The 25,271-nt window shown below is 35.3% G+C and overlaps 3 protein-coding genes across 12 annotated transcripts in view; 2 read left to right on the top strand and 1 right to left on the bottom strand.

The window, feature by feature from the left end:
• The first annotated feature begins 2,393 nt into the window (after nucleotides 1-2,393).
• qdprb.2 (quinoid dihydropteridine reductase b, tandem duplicate 2) lies at nucleotides 2,394-5,420 on the top strand. The gene is given in 9 exon segments (XM_087237242.1): nucleotides 2,394-2,449; nucleotides 2,783-2,895; nucleotides 3,089-3,181; nucleotides 3,918-4,014; nucleotides 4,110-4,250; nucleotides 4,928-4,996; nucleotides 4,999-5,035; nucleotides 5,112-5,195; nucleotides 5,267-5,420. Coding segments are annotated over 9 exon segments (771 nt in total). The 5' UTR covers nucleotides 2,394-2,421; the 3' UTR covers nucleotides 5,376-5,420.
• Nucleotides 5,421-7,424: 2,004 nt separating this feature from the next.
• Nucleotides 7,425-10,900, top strand: qdprb.3 (quinoid dihydropteridine reductase b, tandem duplicate 3). Its single transcript, NM_001109710.2, is given in 8 exon segments — nucleotides 7,425-7,480; nucleotides 7,797-7,909; nucleotides 8,096-8,188; nucleotides 8,952-9,048; nucleotides 9,144-9,284; nucleotides 10,403-10,511; nucleotides 10,584-10,667; nucleotides 10,743-10,900. Coding segments are annotated over 8 exon segments (774 nt in total). The 5' UTR covers nucleotides 7,425-7,452; the 3' UTR covers nucleotides 10,852-10,900.
• A 4,163-nt stretch (nucleotides 10,901-15,063) lies between these two features.
• The window catches only part of sh3d19 (SH3 domain containing 19), a 52,307-nt gene continuing 42,099 nt past the window's right edge, over nucleotides 15,064-25,271 (bottom strand). For 9 of the 10 annotated variants that reach the window (XM_087235683.1, XM_087235681.1, XM_087235680.1 and 6 more), the window contains exons 14-20: nucleotides 24,988-25,063; nucleotides 23,965-24,095; nucleotides 20,960-21,030; nucleotides 20,579-20,805; nucleotides 18,590-18,633; nucleotides 15,548-15,734; nucleotides 15,064-15,429 (exon numbers count right to left, since the gene is read on the bottom strand). In XM_087235683.1, coding sequence (XP_087091809.1) covers nucleotides 15,413-15,429; nucleotides 15,548-15,734; nucleotides 18,590-18,633; nucleotides 20,579-20,805; nucleotides 20,960-21,030; nucleotides 23,965-24,095; nucleotides 24,988-25,063 — 753 coding nt within the window. In that variant the 3' untranslated portion in view covers nucleotides 15,064-15,412. 10 annotated transcript variants of the gene reach the window in all.

Raw genomic sequence — 25,271 nt, forward strand, 5'->3', positions numbered from 1 at the left:
TAATTTTGTGCTGTCTTCGTTTGCTCGCACATCACTCACATGCTTCATTCAATCATACTGCAAATTTTCTTTGGTAAACTCTGCTTGTACAGAAAAGATTTTCACCTAACAAACAAATGAAATAAAATTTAAATGTTTACCCCCCTCTGGTATATGGTTGAAAACAGTGGTGCAGACTGGTTTATTAAAAAAAAAAAAAAAAAAAAAAAGTCTTTCATCACAAACTAAAGTTCTTGTCTGTCAGTGCAAACTCAAATTATTATTATTATTATTTTTATTTTTTTTTGTAGTAGTAGTAGTAGTAGTAGTATACAGGAACAATTAGCATAAGTTGGCTTATGTAGTTGTTAATCATTCTTTCTCTTCTGCCTTATCACTATCAACCTGTACTAGAACGCTGATCTGATTTATCTACACTTGTCACGTGGTGCTGCCAAAGTTTGGTAATAGATTCTTTTGAAAACTTTGTTTAAAAATCCTTCATATATAAGTGGGTGACAATTCACTTTGGTCAAATCAGTGTGAACATGGGGGGCTTTTTGTTTAATGTTTTATTATAATTTTTTTTTAAAGAAATATTTAAATTTGTTTCCAACTTCTGACTCCTATTTATAATAATTTAAATTTAGATGCATCTAATTCAAGCTAATCACCTTATAGGTTGTGATTTAGTCTAATTTAAATCGATTAACCTAATAATTATTTTTAGTTAATGGTTCATCATTTACCCTAACTTGCTTAGAATCAGTTATGCTGGCCAGTTACATCTGGTCATGAACACAGCCTTGCCAGTTCTAGTTCTTAGAGGATATAACTAAACTAATATTGTTTAAGTAATATTAGGCTGCTCCATGCTAGGTTATAAGTCAGTGATTGTCAGAAATTAACAGGTTTCAACAGCTGCGGTCACACTTGACTTTTCTCCCCATAGACTTCTAGACATGCGAATGTGTCAGACCGGAAGCACAGGGTCATGCATTAAGTTTCGCCGGTCACTGTTATGCAAAGTTCATGCTTGGTGAACTCTGACCTGCGAAATCGCGTGACTGCGTGAGACCAATCGAGGATCAAAACATGACCTCTTTGGACAAAAATTTAAAACCTGGAGCAATTGCTCACTTTTTTTTTTTTTTTTTAAATGTCCATTAACCTTGTTTAATCCCACCCCTCTTTGCAGTGCCAAACGACAGAATTCCGCACACATAAATGTGACTGCAGCTTAATGCTGTGCCAATGCTCCATCCATTAAGCCTGAGGGTATGAGCAATCCTGGTCATAAGCTGCGGGAACATCAGCCTAAACAACCTATAAAGATTTCAGGAGATATTTCAGTTCAACAAGAATTTTACATTTATTTATCAGGCAAAGATTTTTGATGCCAATTTCGTAATTAAATAAGCCAATTTAAAAATGTACAACATCAATTACCCAAAGATGCATTTAAGAGTTAGAGATTAATAGGCCTACCTGACCAAGAAGTACGTTGCAGCATGCAGAGCTCAGACTCAACACTGATATATCCGATATCCTGGGAACAGAATCCCACAGACACTTTTGCACCTTTTTTTTTTTTTTTTAATAGGTACACCATATACAAAAAACTTGGACATTCTATGTGGAATGTGTGTGTGATCTGATCTGGTGGATCGTCACCAATCGGTGGGACAAAATGATTGTCACCTTAATCAATTTGTGTTTGGACAGCCTGAAGGAATTGTCTGAAACCCCCCCTTTTTACTGTGTACAAAGAGAGAATGTCAAAGTGGTTCTGAAGATTTTCATAAGGTGGGATTGTAAAAATACAACAATTTTACCAGAGGATGTCTATATTCACGCACTGTTGCCAACATCTCTGAATATAAAAGTGATTTTTTTTGTTGAATAAAGTGTTGTATTCAATATGTTCTGGAACGGGTGAGAAAATAATAAACGCGTTTATTCAAGCTGTCATTCAGTGATTTCTCATTCAATTCTCACCTATTCACATTCTATTTGAATTTGAAGATTTTATTCTGTTTGCCCTCAAAGGGTTTGTTAAGCCAATACAAAGAAAGTTTATATTTTGTTTATTTATTCAAGTTCATTTGAAATAGTTTTCTTAAGATAACCATCAAAAGAGCACACTTTAATAATAACATACATTAATTCAAGCTGTCAATCAGTGATTTCTCATTTAATTCTCAAGTATTCACATTCTGATTGAATTTGAAGAATCATAAGAGAAGTTCCAGTTAAATATTCTGGTTATCATTTATGCATCTGTCCGATGGTCTTCTTTGGTCTTTCACTGTCATTTCGCCTCCTGTTAATCCTCCGCTGGTGTGCCGCACAGGTGTCCCTCATTAACACTCACACCAGCGGTCTATAAATATGAAACAGTAAGCACTTTCTGCAGTGTTGAAGACAATCTGTGTCAGAATCATGTTATCGTTTGGCATTCTCCTTACCTGTAAGTCACATGCTTCAAACTCAGTTACAGTTCTGCACAAATTTACTTTAACACTAATTAAACATGCCAACACTAATTGAGTCCTTGATTTGTTTGAGACATGCAGGTAAGTGTGTTAAAGCAGAGCTGGAACTAACTATTTCAGGGCTGTGGTCCTCCAGGATCTGTTTGACAACCCTGCTGAGAGTTTCTTAAACTGAAGGAGATGCATGTAATGTTTAGCTGCACATTTGATATCTGAAATGTTTTCTCATGGGTTATTTGTTTTTTTTTTTTAACTGATGTGACTTTGTCTAAGGTGCACAGGTGTTATAAATTTTAATTGTTTTTCAGTAATGGTTCTGAATTCCAGTCTGGCCTTCAGCGAAGTAAAGAAAGTGATTGTTTATGGGGGAAATGGAGCACTGGGTTCAGAGAGTGTGCGCTACTTCAGAGCCAAAAACTGGGTGAGTTATCTCAGAAGAAAGACCATCAATGAAATAAGCTTGCTTGGCAGTGTGCCACCAGATGCACTTATATTTTGAGTTTATTTACTGTAAGCAGTGTTATACATTTCTCGTTTAACATTGATTTAACTTTATTTTCTTATGCGCTGTTATGACAATCTTTTAATTATTATTATTTTTCCCCTTTTCTCAGTGGGTTGCCTCTATTGCTCATAGCGTCAACGCAGAAGCCAGTGCAAATGTTAAAGTTAAGATGACTGAATCCTTCACTGAGCAAGCCAAACAGGTACACTGCAAAATAAGACTATCTCTCCCCCACCCCTTAAGTTTCATGCTTATTTTAATTCTACTCTGTAAAACCCAACAGTCAAGTTTATCGAATTAAATGAGTAGTTAACTCAATTGAATTCTACTACTAAGAGTTTACAATTTGGGTTTTTAAGGTAATGAGTTTTATCATTACTTCAACTTAAATGAAGTAAGTTAACAGTACTCAAACTTGTTAAATGGTTTGTTGCAAGCGGTTTCCACAAATAGTTTGAGTTTGCTCTACATTTTGGGTTTTACAGAAGTTTTGCTGTACATTAATGTTCTCCCTATGAATGAATTGTTGTGAGAATTAGTATAATTTATTGATTTTTTTAAAGATGTAAGGAATGGGTTATTTTAGCAATTATTAAATGGAGTTTTGAAGCATGCGTTGTACAAGTGTTTCCCAACCCTGTTTCTGAAGGCACACTAGTACAAGATTTCAACCTCTTCCTAATCAGATGCTCCTAAATCAACTTGGCAGAACATTTAACTGATCCCGAACCGTGAAATTGGCTGATTAGATTTAATAAAGACCTCCAAAATATGTTCTGCTGATGTGCCTCCAGAAACAGTTGGGAGAGCTGTGTAAAAAGCCACCATGGAGAAGCAAAGAGCTACAGTAAACGAAGTTAATTTTAAAGCACTTTTCACATTAATGCTGTTTCAGGTAACTTTTGTATCCGTTTATTCCCTCTTCTGCCCCCTCATAGGTAACAGTGGGTGTTGGTAAGCTGTTGGGTGATGAGAAAGTTGATGCCATCTACTGCGTGGCTGGAGGTCAAGCAGAGGGCAATGCCAAAGCCAACTGTTAGTACTGGTCTTGCAGGATTTTCAGACCTTATGTGACAGTGGTTTTGTTACATGATTTTTGACTCCATATGAAACTAATATTTTTGCCTCAGCTCTGTACAAGTATGCTGATCTGATGTGGAAAGAGAATGTGTGGACCTCCACCATTTGTACTCACCTAGCAACCAAATACCTGAGAGAGGGCGGGCTGCTCACACTGTCAGGGGCCAAAGTAGCGCTGGGGCCAACAGCAGGTGTGTAAGGTGTTTTTTTTTTTTTTTTTTTTTTTTTCTTTTCCCCCCCTCTCTTGCTCTCCTTACTCCCTTCCTTAATGTTATACGAATGTATAGACAAACCAAGTCTTTAATCTAAAATGTTTTACTAATGTTAACAACTTTGAAACCAGCTGTTGACAAATTTGTGCTTTTGAGCTCTATGCAAACTTACTGAATTACCACTGAACATCAGTATCTTCAGCTGAAAGTGTACTTTTTGCTGAACTTTAAGACACCTGACCTCCAGAATTGATATTGAACCCCCTGCACTAGGCTAAGTTGAATTTTCTAGTGTTTGACGACTTGTGTTAATATTTTATGAAAATAAATATGCAATTTTTTTTTTTTTTAATTTTTTTTTTTTATATGGCTGTAAAGATCAAAAGTACCTCCATCGAGAATCTGCTACTTGGATTTGCTAAGTCACTTAATCAAATGAATAAAGATTATGCCATTTTTGATATTTGTTAAATGCATCAACACTCCGCTTATCCAAGATGGGCCAAGTTGATTTCTTGTAATAAAACACAGGCCATTCAATTGTTGTTCTAATCCCGCTACACTGAATCCCAAAATTGCTGTTAATTTTCTCAATCTTGACCATACAAGTTGGAGGATTTTCTTGTGTGACTGTTTGCTCTCTCCTATTGTTCTAGAATCTGTTAGTTTTGGAATGGCAAAGGCATCTGTACATCAGCTGACCCAGAGTCTCAGTGGGCCAAACAGTGTCTTCCACCGCGATCTGTTGCTCTAGCAATCCTTCCGTAAGGAATGCAAATATACAGAGTGCATTTGTCCAGAATCATTGACTAATATTTACTGTTTTCATTTATTATTTAGAGTGACTTTGGATACCCCTACAAATAGGAGGATCATGCCTAATGCTGATGTCAGTTCCTGGACACCACTAAATCATGTAACTCAGTAAGTATGTGTATTAGAGTGTCTGGTTTTACTTGTGTGCACAAAGCTATGATGCTTTTCTCCCATTCTAGGCTGTTCTTTAAGTGGACTGTTGGAGAAAGCAGACCAGCTTCAGGCAGTCTTGTGGAGCTTTTTACCGCTAATGGCAGAACAGTGGCTACTCCTATTAAAAGCCCTTAGCACATTAATCAGCTGTCAGTCTCCCAATAAAGACTTTTAAACTTATTTGTACTGTCTTTACTAACCTGCTCATACATCACTCACCAGCTTGATTTAATCCCTTTTTTTTTTATTTTATTTTTTTTATTTTTTTTTTTTAAAGCTTTTATCTTAGGACTTTTAAAATATTTGGTAAAAACATCTGAAATAGGTGGTTTTTCTAAATTGTCATCTGACAAATTATTGATAATAGTGTAACAAACACCTGTCCATGAAGCAGCTTAAAAAGCTAATTGTCCAAATGCTTTTGGACCCTTAACAAGTGGGAGGTACTTACTGTATGCAAACTGTTGCTGTGCAAATATTTATGAATGTGTATCACTTGCAAAACTGATTTGTATTTGACAAATAAGATCTAGATCTGATATATATATACAAACTGAATCTTGTGAACAAATGTTTAATTGAAAGTCATGTAAGCTTAATTTTATTCCATTTTAAGCAACATATAAAGAGGTGATAAAAATCTAAATTTCCTTATAATAAACTCTCAATACTTTGCAAAGCCTAATTATCTTTTAATGACAAAATTATTAGTGAAAATTATTTTTCAAATGAATCTGGTGAAAAAAATGTATATAAACTGAAATTGAATAATTCCTAATTAGGAGCTTTGGTATAAAAACTAAAGATTTTACTCATGTTTAAAATAGTGAATTGCATTCATTTCACACAACATATTTAGAAAAAGCAGCCCTATCTAGCTAGTGGTACTAAATGCAAATTGTTCACCTCAAAAGAAACTGATGGCTACACTGGTTTAAATAATTCATATTAATGTGACTAAAAATAACCATGTATGGTAACTTAGCTGACATTAATTTCTCTCTTTATATAGCGTTCTAAAGACTTCTAATAATCAAGCAATCCAGAGGTTAAAGTGTATCTCACCTTAAAATGAGGAATCATGAACTTGAATGATAATTAGCTTAGAATAGCATCAAAACAGGACTAACCTTATTTTTGAGAATATCTGACAATGTTGCTAAAGTGGCTGTGAAGAAGGTAGACTGGAGACTACGGTGTTCGTTTGTGCATCCTAAAACTCAACACTTGTATTGCCTCTAGTTGCTGACATTATCTTTGGCAGGTACTGTGTGAAAAAAAACTGTAGACTACTGCTTCTCACTCAGGGCTGTCTAAGCTAAAGAGAGTGAGATAGTCACCAATGGGTGGGGCAAAATGATTGTCAACTTAAGCTGCAGTCACACTGTACTTTTCTCCCCATAGACTTCTATTCATATACATGCTAATGCGTCAGACCAAAAACGCAAGCACCTGCGACAAGTTTCACAGTTCGCTGCATTGCAAAGTTCAAGCTTGGTGAACTCCAATCTGTGAAATTCCATCACTTAACTGTCTGAGATCAATTGAGGATCAAAACATGACCAATCGCTCGCTTTTTTTAAAAAAGTCTAATCATCTTGTTTAGTCCCACCTCTTTTCACTGCGCCGTACGACAGAATTTCACATGCTCAAACTCTAGTGTGACTGCAGAATTAATCGTTTTGTGTTTGGACAACGTGAAGGAATTGTGTGGAACCCAGCAAAGTTTTTAGTGTGTACAAAGAGAGAATGTTAATCAAAGTGTTTCTTAAGGTTTTTATGAGGTGTGATTATAAAAAATATAACACAATTTTACCATTAGAGGATGTCTATATTCACACACTGCTGCCAAACATCTGTGAATATAAAAGTAATTTTCTTGGATAAAACGTATTTAGTATGTTCTTGAATAGGTGAGAAAATAATAAACATACATTTATTCAAGCTGTCATTCAGTAAGTTCTCATTCAATTCACAAGTATTCACGTTCTAATTGAATTTAAAGCATAATAAGAGAAGTTCCAGTTACATGTTCTGGTAGTTTATACATCTGTCCGATGGTCTTCTCTGGTCTTTTACTGTCTTCACTCCTCCTGTTAATCCTCCACAGGTGTGGCGCACAGGTGTCTCTCATTAACACTCACACCAGCGGTCTATAAATATGAAACAGTAAGCTCTTTCTGCAGTGTTGTAGACAGTTTGTGTCAGAATCATGTTTACTTTTGGTGTCCTCCTTACCTGTAAGTCACATGCATCAAACTCAGTTCCAGCTCTGCACAAATTACTTTAACACTAATTAAACATGCTTAATTAAACTAATTGCATCTATAAGTTTTGATAGAAACCAGCAGGTAGCTGTGGTAAAGCAGAGCTGGAACTGAACTCTTCAGGGCTGTGGTCCTCCAGGATCTGTGTTTGACAGCCCTGCTGGAAGTTTCTTATTGAGCTGAAGATGATTTGAATGTTTGGCTGTACAATTGAGATCTGAATGGGTTTCTCGTGGGTTAAATTTTGTTCTAATGTGTGTTTGAGTTTTCGATTGTTTTTGTTTTTCAGTAATGGTTCTGAATTCCAGTCTGGCCTTCAGCGAAGTAAAGAAAGTGATTGTTTATGGGGGAACTGGAGCACTAGGCCTAGAGAGTGTACGTTATTTCAGAGCCCAAAATTGGGTAAGTTGCATCAACTCAGAACCTCTTCATTGAAATAGGTTTGCTTCGCAATGTGCCACCAGATGATCGTTTGATAGTTTATTTTCTTCAAGCAGTGTTATTCACTTAAACATTTGATTGCATTTTATTTTATGCTGTTATGGCAAGATGATCAAATGTTATGTTTTATTTTTCCCCTTTTCTCAGTGGGTTGCCTCTATTGCTCATAGTGTCAACAAAGAAGCCAGTGCAAATGTTAAAGTAAAGATGACTGAATCCTTCACTGATCAAGCCAAACAGGTACACTGCCTAAAAGAATAGGACCATCTCTCCCTAAAGCCCCCCCCCCCCCCCCCCCCCCCCAAATAAATGCTTATTTTATTTCCACACTGTAAAACCCAACAGTCAAGTTTATCAAACAAAACGAGTATAGTTAACCACATTAACAGTTCAAAACTCCTCAAATGAGTAAAATTAATTTTGTCAAAGTCATTTGGTTTTATATCTCCTTACTTCAACTTAAATGGAGTAAGTTAACAGTACTCAAATTTGTTAAGTGGTTTCTTGCAAGCGGTTTACTCAAGTGGTTTGAGTTAGCTTTACTTTATAGGTTTTACAGTGAAGGTATGTTGTACATTAACTCTCCCTATGAATTAATTGTAGTGAATTAGTTAGTAGAATTTACTGATTTAAGGAATGGTTTATTTTAGCAATTATTAAATTGAGTTTTGAAGAATGCGTTGTACAAGTGTTTCCCAACCCTGTTCCTGAAGGTACACCAGTACAAGATTTAAACCTCTTCCTAATCAGATGCTCCTGAATCAACTCGGCAGAACATTTAACCGATCCCAAAACCTGAAATTAGTGGATTAGATTGATAAAGACCTCCAAAATATGTTTAGCTGGTGAGCCTCAAACAGGGTTGGGGAAACACTGCCTATAAAGCCACTGTGGAGAAGCAAAGAAAGAGCTACAGTAAACAAAGTTAATTTAAAGCGCTTTTCACATTAATGTGGTTTCAGGTAACTTGTATCTGTTTATTACCTCTTCTGCCCCCTCATAGGTAACAGTGGGTGTTGGTAAACTGTTGGGTGATGAGAAAGTTGATGCCATCTACTGCGTGGCTGGAGGTCAAGCAGAGGGCAATGCCAAAGCCAACTGTTAGTACTGGTCTTGCAGGATTTTCAGACCTTATGTGACAGTGGTTTTGTTACATGATTTTTGACTCCATATGAAACTAATATTTTTGCCTCAGCTCTGTACAAGTATGCTGATCTGATGTGGAAGGAGAATGTGTGGACCTCCACCATTTGTACTCACCTAGCAACAAAATACCTGAGAGAGGGTGGGCTGCTCACATTGTCAGGGGCCAAAGTAGCACTGGGGCCAACAGCAGGTGTGTAAGGTGGTGTCCCCCCCCTCTCTTGTCCTGTATTCCCTTAAACTGTTATACGAATGTATAGACAAACCAAATCTTAAGTGCTTCTATTTTACTAAATTAATAACTTTGAAACAAGCTGTTGACAATTTCCACAACTTTTGTGCTTTAGAGTTCTATGAAAACTTCGTCACCCTCAAATTATAAGGTTAAATTTGATGTGTTTTTCAATTTAGTTATTGACGTTCTTATTAAATGACAACTTGTTAAAAAAAAAAAAAAAAACCATAATGTAAATAAATTCTTTTAAATTGTAAGACTTACACATACGGTGTGCTGTATGGAATGCAAAAACTTTGAAGCTCAACATCTCTATCATTAAGAAAGCAGATGGAACCTTATTCCAATGTGACTTCTTGCTGAATTGCTATTGAACAGTGGTCAATCTCGTTCCTGGAGGTCTGGTGCCCTGCAGGGTTTATCTCCAACCTGCCTGGGTGTTTCAAGTGTACTTCGTAAGACCTTGATTACCTTTTTCAGGTGTGTTTGATTAGGGTTGGAGCTGAAATCTGCAGGACATCGGACCTCCAGGAAAATGTTTTGTGATCATTGCCATAGAAAATCGGTATCTTTAGCTGAAATTATTATTATTCTTTTTATGAGCTCTTTTAGTTGCTTTTTTCATTTCAACACCGTACTAATTCTGAAACTTTTAGAAGTGGCCATTTTCTAATCAGAGTAGGATTTTTTTTTTTTTTTTTAAATTCCTGCAGAATCTAGGATCATTGCTCCAGCAGGGTTAAAATGAGCACATTTTCAGAAGTAGTCCATTTAAACCTCTAGACCAGGGGTTTTCAAATTGTGTTGGTTCGGTGTCCTGCAGATTTTTCTAAACTTTGCAGGACGCCTGACCTCCAGGACTGAGATTGTTTAACGCATCAACTCTTAAAGTTTACCCAAGTGAATTTGATTTCTTATAATAAAAAAGGTCTTTTTTTTTTTTTTTTTTTTTTTTTTTTCTGCAAATCCCGCTAAACTTTTTCTTCCCAACATTACTGTTTAATTTGCTGTCTAGTTAATAGTGGATTATTTTATTTTTTGGATGTGACTTTGTTTGCTCTCTCCCATTGTTCTAGAATCTGTTAGTTTTGGAATGGCAAAGGCATCTGTACATCAGCTGACCCAGAGTCTCAGTGGGCCAAACAGTGGTCTTCCACCGCGATCTGTTGCTCTAGCAATCCTTCCGTAAGAAATACAAATATACAGAGTCAACTCATTTGTCCAGAATCATTGTTTGACTAATATTTACTATTTTAGGGAAACTTTGGATACACCCACAAATAGGAGGATCATGCCTAATGCCGATGTCAGTTCCTGGACCCCACTAAATCATGTTACCCAGTAAGTATACGCGTATTTAGAGCATCTGGTGTTTGTCTGTGTGCACAAAGATATGATGATTTTCTTCTATTCTAGGCTGTTCTTTAAGTGGACTGTTGGAGAAAGCAGACCACCTTCAGGTAGTCTTGTGGAGCTTGTTACCGCTAATGGCAGAACAGTGGCTACCCCTATTAAAAGCCCTTAGCATATTAATCCGCTGTCAGTCTCCCAATAAAGACTCTTTTTTTAAACTTATTTGTGCTGTCTTTACTAACCTGCTCGTACATCACTCGCATGCTTTGTTCAATTTTATTGGGAACTTTTTTTTTCCCTAATTTTTAAACTGCAAATAGCACTGTGTAATTGAAGTGACTTTTTTGATAAGACCGTTTAAACTCCCTCAGATGTTTGTCTATTGACTAACGCCTCTGGTTACTCTGTGTAGATGAGACTAGTGTTGACTGGGAGTGCTTATCTTGCTGGATCTTTCTTTTTTGTCCTCATTCTATTGTAGCTTTTATTACTGAATTTTTATTTTATTTATTTTTTTTCCTTCCCTCCCCTCTTTGTAAAAAAATTTAAACTGATTCCATTCGCCATATCTGCGCCGCTTCCACTGAAGGTAACAGCTTGCACACTAACTGTTACCTGGTGCAATATGTCTAGCTATAGGAGGGCTCTAAAATCTGCCAGAGCTGAGCACCTCCTCAAACTGATAGAAAATAATAATTCCTAGATTTTTGATTAATTTTTTTTTTCAGTGAGTTTTCAAAATAGGCTTCAAACAGAAAATAGATCATTCTAATGCAAACTCACAGCGTTTATGTAGTTTTGTTTCTGTTAGATCAAAAACAGCTACCATTGTCATTTACTCTAAAATAACTCTGTAGGCTTATCTATCTTTTATTAATTACATTTTACACAATTCTGTCATTACAGTTTTTTTGGATTGCTTAAGCACGATTTTCAAAACAGGGCCTGTGTTTTCAAAACAGTACACACAATTAGCACAACCACACACCCAATTAGCAAAACATTACAGATCCTTTGCATAATTAAACACTCTTATAAAAACTATAGACTTATGTTTAAAAACCACACTTTTTTTACCATAGAAACACACATTTTCATATTTACTATACACTGTTTGCACGAGTTACACACTGCTGTGATAAACCTAAAAGACTTTTAGCATTTCTGCTTCCTTATGATTAGAGTAGGCTACCATCAACAAAGTACAAATATAAAGTAAATTCACGAAACACTACTCAAGAACAATGTTGCACCTTGAAGAAACTCATCTATTCCTCAACATGTCCAACATGTTGGCATGAAGATTCAAAGTACTGTAACATGTCACTTTACGTATTGAACTGTAAGTTAGACATTGTCTCTTCGCCTAGCTGGATCTGGCATGAGAATTATCAATTGCAATGTTGTCCTTAGCAAGACACCTTGGAAAGAAGTGTCTTGAATGTACAATCTTGTATTGCTGCTACCTCCATCTGGTCACAGGCCTCCTCCATGGCTTGGTTGAGGGGTACCTCAGCTTGGAGACGAAGATCATATACTTTCCACCACCATGCTGAGAAAAACTCTTCAATAAGGATGAGGAATGAGAGTATGGTGGAAGATATACATGTAGGACGGTAAAATGTGGATGTTGCTGAAACCAGTTCTGAACCAGAGCAGAATGGTGGAAAGACACCATGTCCCAGACAACAATGTATTGCGTATGATCGATTTCATTTGCTGCTGTTATGTTGTGCAATTGGTCCAAGAATGTAAGTATATGTGCTGTGTTATAAGGGCCTATATGGGCATGGCAGTGGAGGATCCCATTCCTTGTAATGGCTGCACAGAGTGTTACTGTATATTTCCCCCATGTTGCCCTGGGACATTGACTATAGCCCTGTGGCCAATGATGTTTCTTCTACTCCGTGTTCTTGTCAGGTTGAACACACCATCATCTACGTAAGCAAACTCATGCTAGATCTCCTCTCCATCCATTCGTAAAACTACCTGAAGAACAGTGTCAGGCAAAATTGTATAGTTCAGTGTAGATCTAGTATTACAGTACAGTAAAAGATACTGTAATGAGACAGAATGCCAGATCACACTGCTAAAGTGAATACACACCTCTGCATAATCATGCCACAATCTTTTCACCTTTTCGAAATTGTGCTCGAAAGGCACTCCATAAATTTGCTTCATTTGAATATATATATATATATATATATATATATATATATATATATATATATATATATATATATATATTTATTATTATTATTTTTTATGGTGTGTGACAGTATTGATATTGAGACCTGATGGTTTTCATTGAAACTGGCATTTTATAGTGCTTAAACACCTGATTGATGTGTCTACAATAAATCAAACAAGTGTTTGCACACCTGATGACTGTGTTGAACCAATTGGTTGGACGGTGCAGTAATTTAACAGTCAGTGCTTTGGTATTGCAAGGAAGTGACTTCATGATAGATTTTAGTGTGTAATGTATGTTAAGTGTGTTTAGTGTTTTGAAAATCACTGTGTGTAGAGTTTTGCAACAAGTGTTAAGTTGACAATGTGCTTAAAGTTGTGCAAATATGGGCTGATGTTTTGATACTTGTGTGTAATATTTTGCTAATAGTGTACTACTTTTAATTTTAGTGTGTAAGCAATCCTAAAAAACTGTAATCCAGGGTCGCTACAGCGGAATGAACCACCAACTTATCCAGCACATTTTTATGCAGCGGATCCCCTTCCAGCCGCAACCTATCTCTGGGGAACATCCACACACATACACTACGGACAATTTGGCCTACCCAATTCACCTGTACCGCATGTCTTTCGACTATGGGGAAAACAGGAGCACCCGGAGAAAACCCACGCGAAGGCAGGGAGGACATGCAAACTCCACACAGAAACGCCAACTGAGCTGAGGTTCGAACCAGCGACCTTCTTGATGTGAGGCGACAGCACTATCTACTGCACCACTGCCTCGCCCATATAAGTGTATCACAGCTGATTCCCATCTAGAAAGCCCAGTCATATGTTAAGGTTTTTCCAATCACATGATCATATGCTTTAAAAGAGGACTCTTGAGGCTCTTGTTTTTGAAAGGAACAGTGAGCGCATCATAGAACTCCGTCACCAATACGTCCAGGTAAGGTTATGCAATACAGTCATTACTGTACTATACGCAGTGTGTTTTGCAGTAAACTACTCTTTAAACCTGGAGTTTATAAGTACATAGTGTAAATGCTGTACTGTACTGCATATCTACAGTGTGTCTAATTACTATTAGAGAGTCATGGAATTGGAGGCCAATCAAGTCCCACATGAAATTATTTGTTGACGAGGCTGACTTCAACTTGGTGAAAAGATGTCGCCCTGGGAGAAACAAATAGGCCAAAGGGCCACAGATACCGTACCAGGCCAGAAAAGAAGCCGGGCAAATGCAGAAGATCGGGCAGAATGGAAGATTCCTTTGTTTTTTGTTTTTTTATTATAACTGCGGTGCTTTTTCGGTGTGTATATCTTGCAGTAATGTCCTTTTGCAAATACTGCAGCAATTATGTGTCTTTATTTTATTTTTTAACATGAACTACATTTTATAAAGCTACTCTGAGATGGTCATTCATTTTTTTGTATTGAATTTCTACAGCAAAAGAAAGAAAATGCCTGCATTTACTAAACCCAGCAAAACTAAAATGGTGAGGCATCAAGTATAAGGGCAGAGCTGACACATAAAATAATGCAATGTCAGCTGATGATAGTGTTTTTATTGTCAGTGTGTTCTGATTGACAATGTTTCTGTTGGAAGAGAACATGTGTTAGTGTTTTGAACAATTATTTCATTTTGAAACATGATTGCAGTGTTTTGTTAGACATGGTGTAGTGTGTTGGTTCATTATTGTATTTTGAACATTAGTTTAGAGGTTTAGTTCACAATGTGTGATTTTGAGTATGAAGTTAACCGTTTTGCCAATTGTGTGTTTAGGTGTGTTGCTGCGTTAAGAGTTTAGGAAACTTGTTAAATGTATTGAAAAAACTGCAGCTATTGTAAAAAAAAAAAAAAAAAAAAAAAACTAGTTCACCTCAAAACAAGACTATGGCTGTCATGTGCTGGAAGTTATACAAATTTTAAATAACTCATATTAATTGGCCTGAAAATAACCATATTAGTCTCTTAGTCGCTGACATTATCTTCTGCAGGTACAGTGTGAAAACTAACTGTAGACGGCTGCTTTTCAGGGTTTTCAGGGCTGTCTAAGCTAATGAGAGTGAGATTGTCACCAATGGGTGGGGCAAAATGATTGTCAACTTAATCGTTTTGAGTTGGGAAAAGGTGAAGGAATTGTGTGGAACCCAGCAATTTTTTACAGTGTATAAAGGGAGAATGTCAATCAAATGGTTACTAAAGACTTTTATAAATTGTGATTATAAAAAATCCGACACAATTTTACCATTAGAGGATGTCTATATTTACACACTGTTGCAACACATCTGGGATTATAAAATTGATTTTTGCATAAGAGGTCCCCTTCAATACAGTAAATTAAAGTAAATGGAAAAACAGCACATTTCAGACAAATAAGTAATGCCAAAAACAGTTCATGAATATATATTTTTAGAATGCAATAGAATTTGGAGTTCACATTTATAAATACATTCAACAAACATACAAATAAAATAACCTGTAAATACACTTTAAAGAAGAAAAAAACACTGCTTCTGAAGATGCCTTTGATTAATAACTGTTACCACTTCCTTCCATCTGTAAATAAACAAAAAACAAGAAAGATATTTAAATTCACTAAAAATGAAAAGCGCAGGTTCTGAGATTTATTTCCTGCGACTGTCCACTAGAGGGCGCAGTCACTTTATAATCTCACCTGCTACACTCTCCACAAACGCTTTAGGGAAGAAGCCCTCTCTGCCATTGATTCTTCCGCTCCACCATTCATCATCTACATGAGCTGTGACCAGGATTCTGTCTCCCTGCTGGAAGGGTAGATCCTCCTCGGTCTCTGCTGTGAAGTCATAAAGTGCCACAGCCCATTCTGCACCATTGCTTTCAGCCTGTAGATAAACAACAAAAAGAACATTCTTCTTTACCTGCATACACAGTTCCCTTACTTCAAGAGACTTATAACATTAGCTGAGGGCAAAATAATTAGCTCTGTATTGAAATTTGAATTCTTTTTAAAATATATAACACACAAGTTTTTAGGGAAGAGTCTAAATGATAAAGTTCTAATTATAAATTACTTTTGTTTTGACTTTAGCTTGATGAAAGTACTTACAAAATAATTAGTGAAATTTTAAGATAAAAGCATTCATTCATTTTCTTTCAGCTCAGTGCCTTAGTTATCAGGGGTTGCCACAGCGGAATGAACCACCAAATATTCCAGCATGTTTTATGTCCTTTCAGCTGCAATCCAGTACTGGGAAACATCCATATATGCTTACCCATATATGCTCTAATTTGTTTATATTCTCACACTCATACAACATTACTTCATTTATCCAGCCAGCATGTGTTGGGGGGTCTACTCTTTTCCACTTGAATAATATCTAATGTCTTGCTAGTAGTGTAGTGAAAGCAATAACCGAATGTATATCTTTACTGCCGAAATGTACTTTGGATTTTTCACCTGAAGGATAAAAAATGGGTGAAAGTAAAAGCTGAAAAAAAAGTTTATGCTGTGCTGCACTGCACTGTAGAGTTCAGCGCATTGGTTTAACTCTCCCTCCAGCTGCACCGAGTGTAGAGGCTTTCGCACTGGACACGGAAAGCACTGCAACATGCAAAGTCCGGTTTACTGTTGGTCAAAGTTCAATATATCTCAATATTTCTGAAAGAAAATGTCCAATTTCATTTCATCCAATTCACACACCTCATGTGTTTGGACTATGGGGTAAACAGGAGCACCATACAAACATATGGAGAACATCCAAACTCCACACAAAAATGCCAACTGGTCCACCTGGGATTCAATCCAGCGACCTTCTTGCAGTGCGGTGACAACTGAGACACCATGCCACCTCTTTAGTAATCATCTATGTGCAATTTAAGGGATTAATTAGGCTGCTTAGTTTAGCTAGGCAACTCATTGAAGAACACTGGTTTGTTCTTGAGTCAATCAAAATAATTTCTAAGTTAATAATAAAATTTCTATTAAGGGCCTATTAATATTAACCTTAAATTATGATGAAATAAAAAATGCTTTATTCCAGTCAAAGTTAACAAATTAAAGGGCAAAATGGGAGGAATTTGGATCCTATATTTAACCTCGGGAAAAAAAGAGAGACTTATTGTGATTCCATCACTCCAATATAACTGTGGACACACTATATCTACACACAGTTCTATCCAAACAGCTTACAAAAGATGTTTCCATCATTGGTGCCCTTTAAGATTTTTTCATGTAGGAAAAAATATAGGAAAAACATAGAATTATCTGTTGAACATTACTTGGGAAATATTTTATTAAAAATATCACCGAACGGCAAATCATTTTGTCTTTAAATCAATAATCATTAAATATTAATATGAATTTGATAATATTGTCCACATTATTTTTTACTATGCATACTTTTTTATTGGAAGTCACAAACTTATAGAAACTTCTAACTATGGAAGGTAAAACAAGTGGTTTGTTAAAAATCACAAATTTACTTCCTATCATGAAATGAAGTGAAGTGAATGCAGGATTGCTTTAGTAAATGAAATGTATGGTCAAAAATGATCAGGTTGCTTTTGCCATTTATATGATCCCAATTTACAGAAGACTAGAATCTTCCTTCTATACGTCTTCTGCCTTTTGTGTTTCACAGAATAAAGTTGCAAAGTGTCAGGATGAGTAAGCATTTTGTTTAATTGCTACTTCAATGGGACATTATGTGTGTATATATACATACATACATACATACATACATACATACATACATACATACATACATACATACATACATACATATATACACACACACACACACACACACACACACACACACACATATACATATATATATATATATATATATATATATATATATATATATATATATATATATATATATATATATATACACACACACACACATACATACATATATATATATATATACATATATATATATATATATATATATATATATATATATATATATGTATGTATGTGTATGTATATATATATATATATATATATATATATATATATATATATATATATATATATATATATATATATATATATACACACACACACACATACATACATACATACATACATACATACATACATACATACATACATACATACATACATACATACATACATACATACATACATATATATATATATATATATATATATACACACATATATAAAACATACATATAAAACATGTTAACTTTTTTTAAAGAGATCACCAAAAAAATTTATTTTTATTTTTATCTTTTACACACATTTCACTTGTTCCTAACCTGTTTGAATTACTTTCTTCTGTTGAACACAAAAGAAGATATTTTGAAAAGTGGTAACCTTTGACTACCATAATATGACTCTGAACAACAAAATCAGTCAAAATTGTCAGTTTAAAAAAAAAAAAAAAAAAAAAAAAGATGTATGCATTCTCTAAAATGTGAATAAATAAAGAAAAAAAAAACTATAATTTTGGATTTCCACGAATATGCCCATGCAATACAAATACAAGAAGGTCACATATTTGTTTTTCCATCTATGGATGTCAGTGGTTATCTGCTTTTTGCTTTTCAAAATACCTTTTTTTGTTTATTTATCTGAAAAAAAAAATAAATAAAAAATTTTATGTTTGGAACTACTTGTTGATGAGTAAAGATTTAGTTTTAATAAAATGCTGTTCCGCTAGTACAGGAAATCATAAATGAGTTCAGATGGTAAGATAGGTACCTCATTGGCTCTGTATGATGATTGTGTGGATGAGCTGGCCATTCCTGAAAAATAAAACACAACCTACTGTAAATGAATGTAACTGTAAAATCTATTATAAAACAACTCTGTGCCAAAATACTGCACTCTTCCTTAAGTTATAAATATTCTAGAGTGTTTCAACCAATTTCTTTGTTTGCTTTGTGAACTTGACTGATTCCTGATCTCGATTGAGTGCCTGCATACGAATGCAGTTTGTGAATGAATTGCACTTTATTATTGGGGATGTAAAAACTGTTAATTTGCTCCAGGAGCTGCTGTTAAGAGAATCATCTCATCTATCCACGAGAAAACAATCTCCCTGTTCACTACAGTGTGAAGAAGTTTCACCCGGGCCTTAATGAAACACAAACAGAAGGGCAAATTCCTCACATTCCTGCCATAGGGAGAGTAGCCCACTCACTGAGTCACTGATGCTGATGCTGCAATACAACTTGTTGTTGATGCTGAGCGAAGATTAGACATCTACAAGTTGGAAACTGAACATGATGCATGCTTTCTGAAACTGCAGAGGCAAAATGAAAATTTCAGGAGTTCACATGGAATGCTTTTGGTTGCATTATTCCATACACCAGGTGGAATAAGGCGCAAAATGTGTGGGTCGCGATTTGTTGCTGTTTTCAGACCAGTGCAACCCTAATTTTCCCGTTTTGTGCTATGTTGTTTAAATAGCCTATACATTTGAGCCACTTTGCGTTGAGGCGCATTGTTGGTGTGTTGCTATTTTGAAGAACAGAAATATACCGCGCCGTTGACCAGCTAAAAACTGGTCTAAGGTCCAGGCTTTTTCAGTTTATTCATGACAATTTGCATTTGTATAATGTTATTATTATTTATATGCAGATTTATATTTTCTTTAATAAAAACAAGTTTTAGATTTGTCGTCTGCATCATCATATAAGGCATATGATAGGACGTGTGTTTGGATATAACTCAATTGTTTGAGCACACTTCGTTATTATTGTTCATTTGTTAATTTGCTGGAAATTAGAACTGAATTTAGAAATAGTTTTGAAACAAATCTTTGTGCTAAACAAATGAAATATGTAGGCTAATGGATGTCTTCAGTGGAGTGCATACAACACTGTTTCCTTATCCAGGAAAGTAAGAGTGTAAAGAGTAAAAGAGAAGGTAAAGAGGTGCAGAACGTATTTTTCCATCTTTAAATTAGCAAAAGTGGATTCGGAAATAACCTTAATGCTTTTGTGCCATGTGCTTTAGACTTTGCGCCTAGATCGTTAAAATATAGCCCTAAATGTTTCGGGACTATTGCTGTCTATGGAGGATGAGAGAGCTCTTCAATTTCATCTAAAATAACTAAATTTGTGCTCTGAAAATGATCAAAGCTCCCAGGTGATTGAAACAATATGAGGGGGAAAAATTAATAACATAATTTTTGGGTGAAATGCAAGTAAAATATATTTAGGCACAATATGGTATATTTGGTCTCTTTGCTGCATGTCTAATTGTTGTGTTTCGTTTATAAATAGTTCAGCATTATCTTATGAACAGGGTGACTCAATGACTCAATAAACCATTGATTAATAATGACAGTCAAATGCTTATGTAAAGGTGAGGCTACATAAGGGTCAGGGTGGCTCCGGCCTACTCAGACTGAAGGCTGGTCCGCCCAGACAAAAATCCTTTTTTTTGTAAAAAATTGTAAATAGGAAGCATGTCATTAATGTTAGACAAATTATGAATGTAAATTCAATGTTGAGGATTAACAGCCTTCTTTAGTCATTTTTAATGTTGTTAGTACATTTTAAAGTGCCCCTCCACTGCATTAATAAGGAAATGGCGAACTTTTGCTCTGCTCTGATAATTGTTTTCTTCTTTATTTGGCTCTTGAGTCTTGATTTAACAGCCATTTCAAATAAGTCATTTAAATGAGCAGTATTTGGTAATCAAATAAAATGTGTATTGTGAAAAATAGCTTGAGGCTCTTACCAGGCAATGCAATTTTATTGGGAGCAGATTTCTGCACTGGGACTGAAGGGAGATCCTCAATCACTTCCACAAAGTTGAGAGGGAAAATGCCGACGTGACCATTGACTTCTCCACGAGCCCATTCCTCTCCTAAATATTCCTTGAGCTGAATAACATCATCTTCAAAGAACGAGAGCTCATCACCCTGCTCTCCCTCAAAGTCAAACCTGGCAACACACCGAGGGCCTCTGAGGAAAATACACACACAGACATCAGATTTGACTGAATGACTATAAAGTTAATAAGATTGTCTGCATGTCCAATAAAACTGATTTAAAAAAAATATTGTTAATTTAACACGCGTTCAAGCTTTCACAATCAAATCTTCTGAGAATGACTAACCTGACAGTCTCGGGAGATGGTTTGTTTTTCCACTCATTTCTGAATGCTGGTGCATATATATTAGGCTTGCTCTGGAAAAGAAGATATTTGGTAATTGCACAGATGCTAATCATTTTTATCATTTCTAATTCTGAAATACTTTCCAACAAACATGCAAAATGGGGTTTCTTTTGTCAGGGTCACTGTGCAAATAGTTAAAGATACTACACAATAAACGACAGATTCTATTCACACTAAATTCAAAGAGGGAGAGCTTCTATTTTACACGTTTCCCCCTCTAAATAAATGTAATTTGCTGCTATTTATGCTTAATTGATAAAGTAGCTGATATTAGGCAACATTATAAAGTTTTTATGTAGTAATAATAAGTAATAATCATAAACACTTCCTTATATTATAGCTATTTGAAGAGCTAGTGTTTCTTCCAATACTGATAAACTCCTGGTGAACGGTTAATGTGACCTTTTTTTCCATTTTATTCTGTTCCTTTTACAGCATCGATATTGTAATCCAATTAAAATGTAATCAGTTTAATAGACTTTTGCTTCCATTTATTTGCTTACTAGCGGTTTACTCGCACACATCAGGATTAGCAGGCTAGCACAGAAGCTCCATTGAAAATACTGGGGTAAAATAAATGTTTACATTTTAAAGACATGGCAGGGAAAATGTAATTTAATGCAGTGCTTCTTGTACATTTTGAGACCCACTTTACAACGAATATCACTCAGCCTGTGGAGAGGGCTAATTTTCAAAGAAAACAGACGTTAAACGTGCTGATTTTGTAATGGCACACAGTTCACCAGAAGCGCTGACAAATTAAAAGTCCTTCCGCATACTTCTGCATATACCCTATTAAATACACATGAAGGGTTTTATTTACACTTTCAAGAATAGTTTATTTATTTTTGTTGAAAATCTGCAGTGTACCAAGAAAAAATTCATTATGTCTTGCTATTCCAACCTGGCATTGGTTGGTTGTTTATATTAGGAAGAGAAATCTGTAACTTAATTTGGAAACATCTATTAATTATTTTAAGTTCAAGTTCATTCATTTAAAAAGCACATTTAAAAACAGTCACAAGACTGACCAAAGTGCTGCACATAAGACAAAGTAAAATAAAAAGACAGAATATAAAAACCTATAAGACAAGAGAAATGACTGATAAAAATAAAACGACTATTAAAATAATTTTAAAAAGCCAAACTAATAAGGTATGTTTTAAGGAGTGATTTAAAAATAGACAGTGATGGAGCCATTCTACTCTCAAGGGGCAAGGTGTTCCATAACCGAGGACCCACCACAGAGAAAGCTCAGTCCCCTCTAACTTGATCTAAGACTTGATCTACTCATTTACAGATCCTGTAAGTCTCACAGGAGTGTAAAAATGCAACAGCTCCGAGAGATTGGGGCTAGATTATGAAAAGATTTATATACCAGTAAAAGCACTTTAAAATGAATTTTGAATTGGACGGGCAGCCAATGAAGGCCCCTTTGAAGAGGGGTAATGTGGTCATATTTTCTGTTATTACAAATAAATCTCGCAGCAGCATTTTGGTCCAACTGAAGGAGAGAAATTTGAGATTTTAAAATGCCACAGTAAAGTGCATTGCAGTAATCTAACCGTGATGTAATAAAAGCGTAGACAGCCATCTCTAGTGAGGTGGGATTTAAGAAATGTTTGACTTTAGACAGAAAACGGAGTTGATCAAAACTGGAGCTTGCTTTTAAAGCTTTATTAGCGTGTTCATGTAATTCACTAGCTTTACAGCCAATTCACACTGCAATGACAGAAGCAGACAGACGGCTACAGGCACATTTTGTTGGATTTTGTCAGAGTCACAGTTGTGAGTGCGTCACAGTTTTTCTTAATAGATCCTTTTCACATTTTTTTACATTGTAAAAAAAAAATATTTTTTTACTGTCCTATTTGCTGAAATAATAAAAGAAAAGATCTCCCACTCTATATCCCACCCTCTCATCATGTTTCAGTTCAGATTACATCAAACATCCAATAAAAATGCATATTTTAAAGCACTTTATGGGACCCTTAAGAATGCTGAATCAGCACTTGTCGTGTTGCTCAATATCCTTAATAAAGGCTTGTCTAATAGAAAGTATCTCTCGATAGGAGCTAGCTATTTTAAAGCAAAGTGTTGGTTCACAGATTTGCTGAATTGATAAAACAAAGATATTTGTTTACTTTATGAAGTCTTACGTGAAAGGGTTAAATATATGACCTTCTGAATGCTGTCAACACAACACTATTTGTAAAATCTGAGCAGTATAAAAGATCCCAATCAAACTGATTTGTGACCTAGGATGACAAAAATTTGTCTTACAGTATGTTGTTTAAGTATATTTTTGGGAATACATTGGGTCATTTTATGCCAAATTTAATCTTTGAATATTAAGTAAAGATCATATTCCAGATATTGTGTACATGTCCAACTGTAAATTTATAAAAACTTCGAATTCTTTTTGATTAGTAATATGCATTATATCATTTCATTTAAACAACTTTAAATGCAAATAAAACACTCAGATTACAGATTTCTATTAGTTGTATCTTTGCCAAATATTGTCCTATCCAAACAAACTATACCTCAATTGAAAGTTTAGAAATAAACAAAATGGATACTAATCTGGTCTAGGGTCACATTTATGGAATAGTGTCCATAATGGGAGGAAGTTTAATGATACCTAATAAACTGAAATAAATGTTTTTGCATTATGAATTTAAGTACTGCAGTTAATTACATTAAACTGACTTATTACATCAACAAATACCAATATTAACATATTATTGCACTACAATTTGCCAGTAGATGCATTTGTGAAATTTAGAAAGACAATAACCACCTATTTAAGAGCTAGATTAAAATATTTGATGTTAAGTGATTCAATTTGAAAGGAATAAAACATACTAAATAATTCTCACAACAACAACATTAACAAAATGTAATGGGGCATCTCCTGTTGTTTTTGAGAAAAATTCACTTACCAGCACCTTAACATAGTTAATGGGGAAGAATCCAGTGGCATTTCTGCATGTTCCCATGTACCAATCATCGTCCAGCTGTTCTACATTAGACACCACATCACCGGCTTTTAAAGCCAGCTCTCCTGGCCCCACTGAGACACAAACACATATGAGAATTATAGAAAGAGTTTCACAAGCGCTTCTAACTTTGATCATAAAGAAGATATGCTTAATTAATGGGCAACCAATCCTACAAATATGGATGAAACGGTATATAATGTAGTAATTATCCTTAGTTCCTACTTTAGAACTGTTTAGTAGGAATGCTGCGATCTGGATTTTTGCAGGCGATACAGAATCAACCGATTCCTTGTCATGGTGAACAGCCAATACAGAGAACCGATTCTAATGCTTCAAGCTTTATAATGCATTAAAGCACATTTTCCCTCAAAGTATGATACTTAAGTGGAGATCTCACCTTTCCTAAGAAAATGAATCAAGGATGTTGCACGTAATCCCTTAAACACGTCTCTTTAAACCATTTAGGTGTGAACATATTATGGCCAGAAGCAGCTTTACAGAAAATAATATAAGGCATGCAAAATTTGGTAAGAAATATTACAAACTGCTTGTGTCCCAGTAGCTCAAAACATGGTGAATAAACTGGATGCACTTGCAATAAAGAGGCCATCACTCACGTGAGTCACACCAATTCAATGTATAAACGGAGGTCACACTGCATCTCTATATATTTTCACGTCTCTACACATTATTTACCTTCTAACGTGTTGTGGCTGTTGTAGGCCATGTATAATACGGGAGCACAAGTGCATCTTCCTCTACTTGTAAACTCCTAAACACCTGTGATGAGATCGGCCAAAATGGCGAGTACCAATCGAGTCATCAAATGTGGTTATCGGCCGATGCTGAACTTCGGCCGATCGATTAGAGCATCCCTAATGTTTAACATTATTAAATTCACATTATCTGGGAAAATGGACTTTTGTTTTCTTACACAGAATACAGTTGCATGTCTATATTCACCTGGGGTAAAGTCATACAGGGCTTCCACTTGTAGAGATCCAGCATTTCCTCCCATTCCTCTAAAGGAACTGGTTTTCTGTAAAACCCATAGAGAGAAATGTTAGTATGGTGACATTGTGAGACAGCATACACCGCAAAACATTTTCTGTCTTGCTTTCATATATAAACTTTCCTAAACTAAAAATCTTTGTTTAATACTTTATTTATAAGCATTTATATAGATTTACACAAAACAGAAAAACAAAAAATCATCCCCAACATCTATTTCCCCTTCCTGGCTTTAA

The sequence above is a fragment of the Danio rerio genome, chromosome 1 (assembly GCF_052040795.2).
Source record: "Danio rerio strain M-AB ecotype USA chromosome 1, GRCz13ab, whole genome shotgun sequence".
Classification (NCBI taxonomy): domain Eukaryota; kingdom Metazoa; phylum Chordata; class Actinopteri; order Cypriniformes; family Danionidae; genus Danio; species Danio rerio.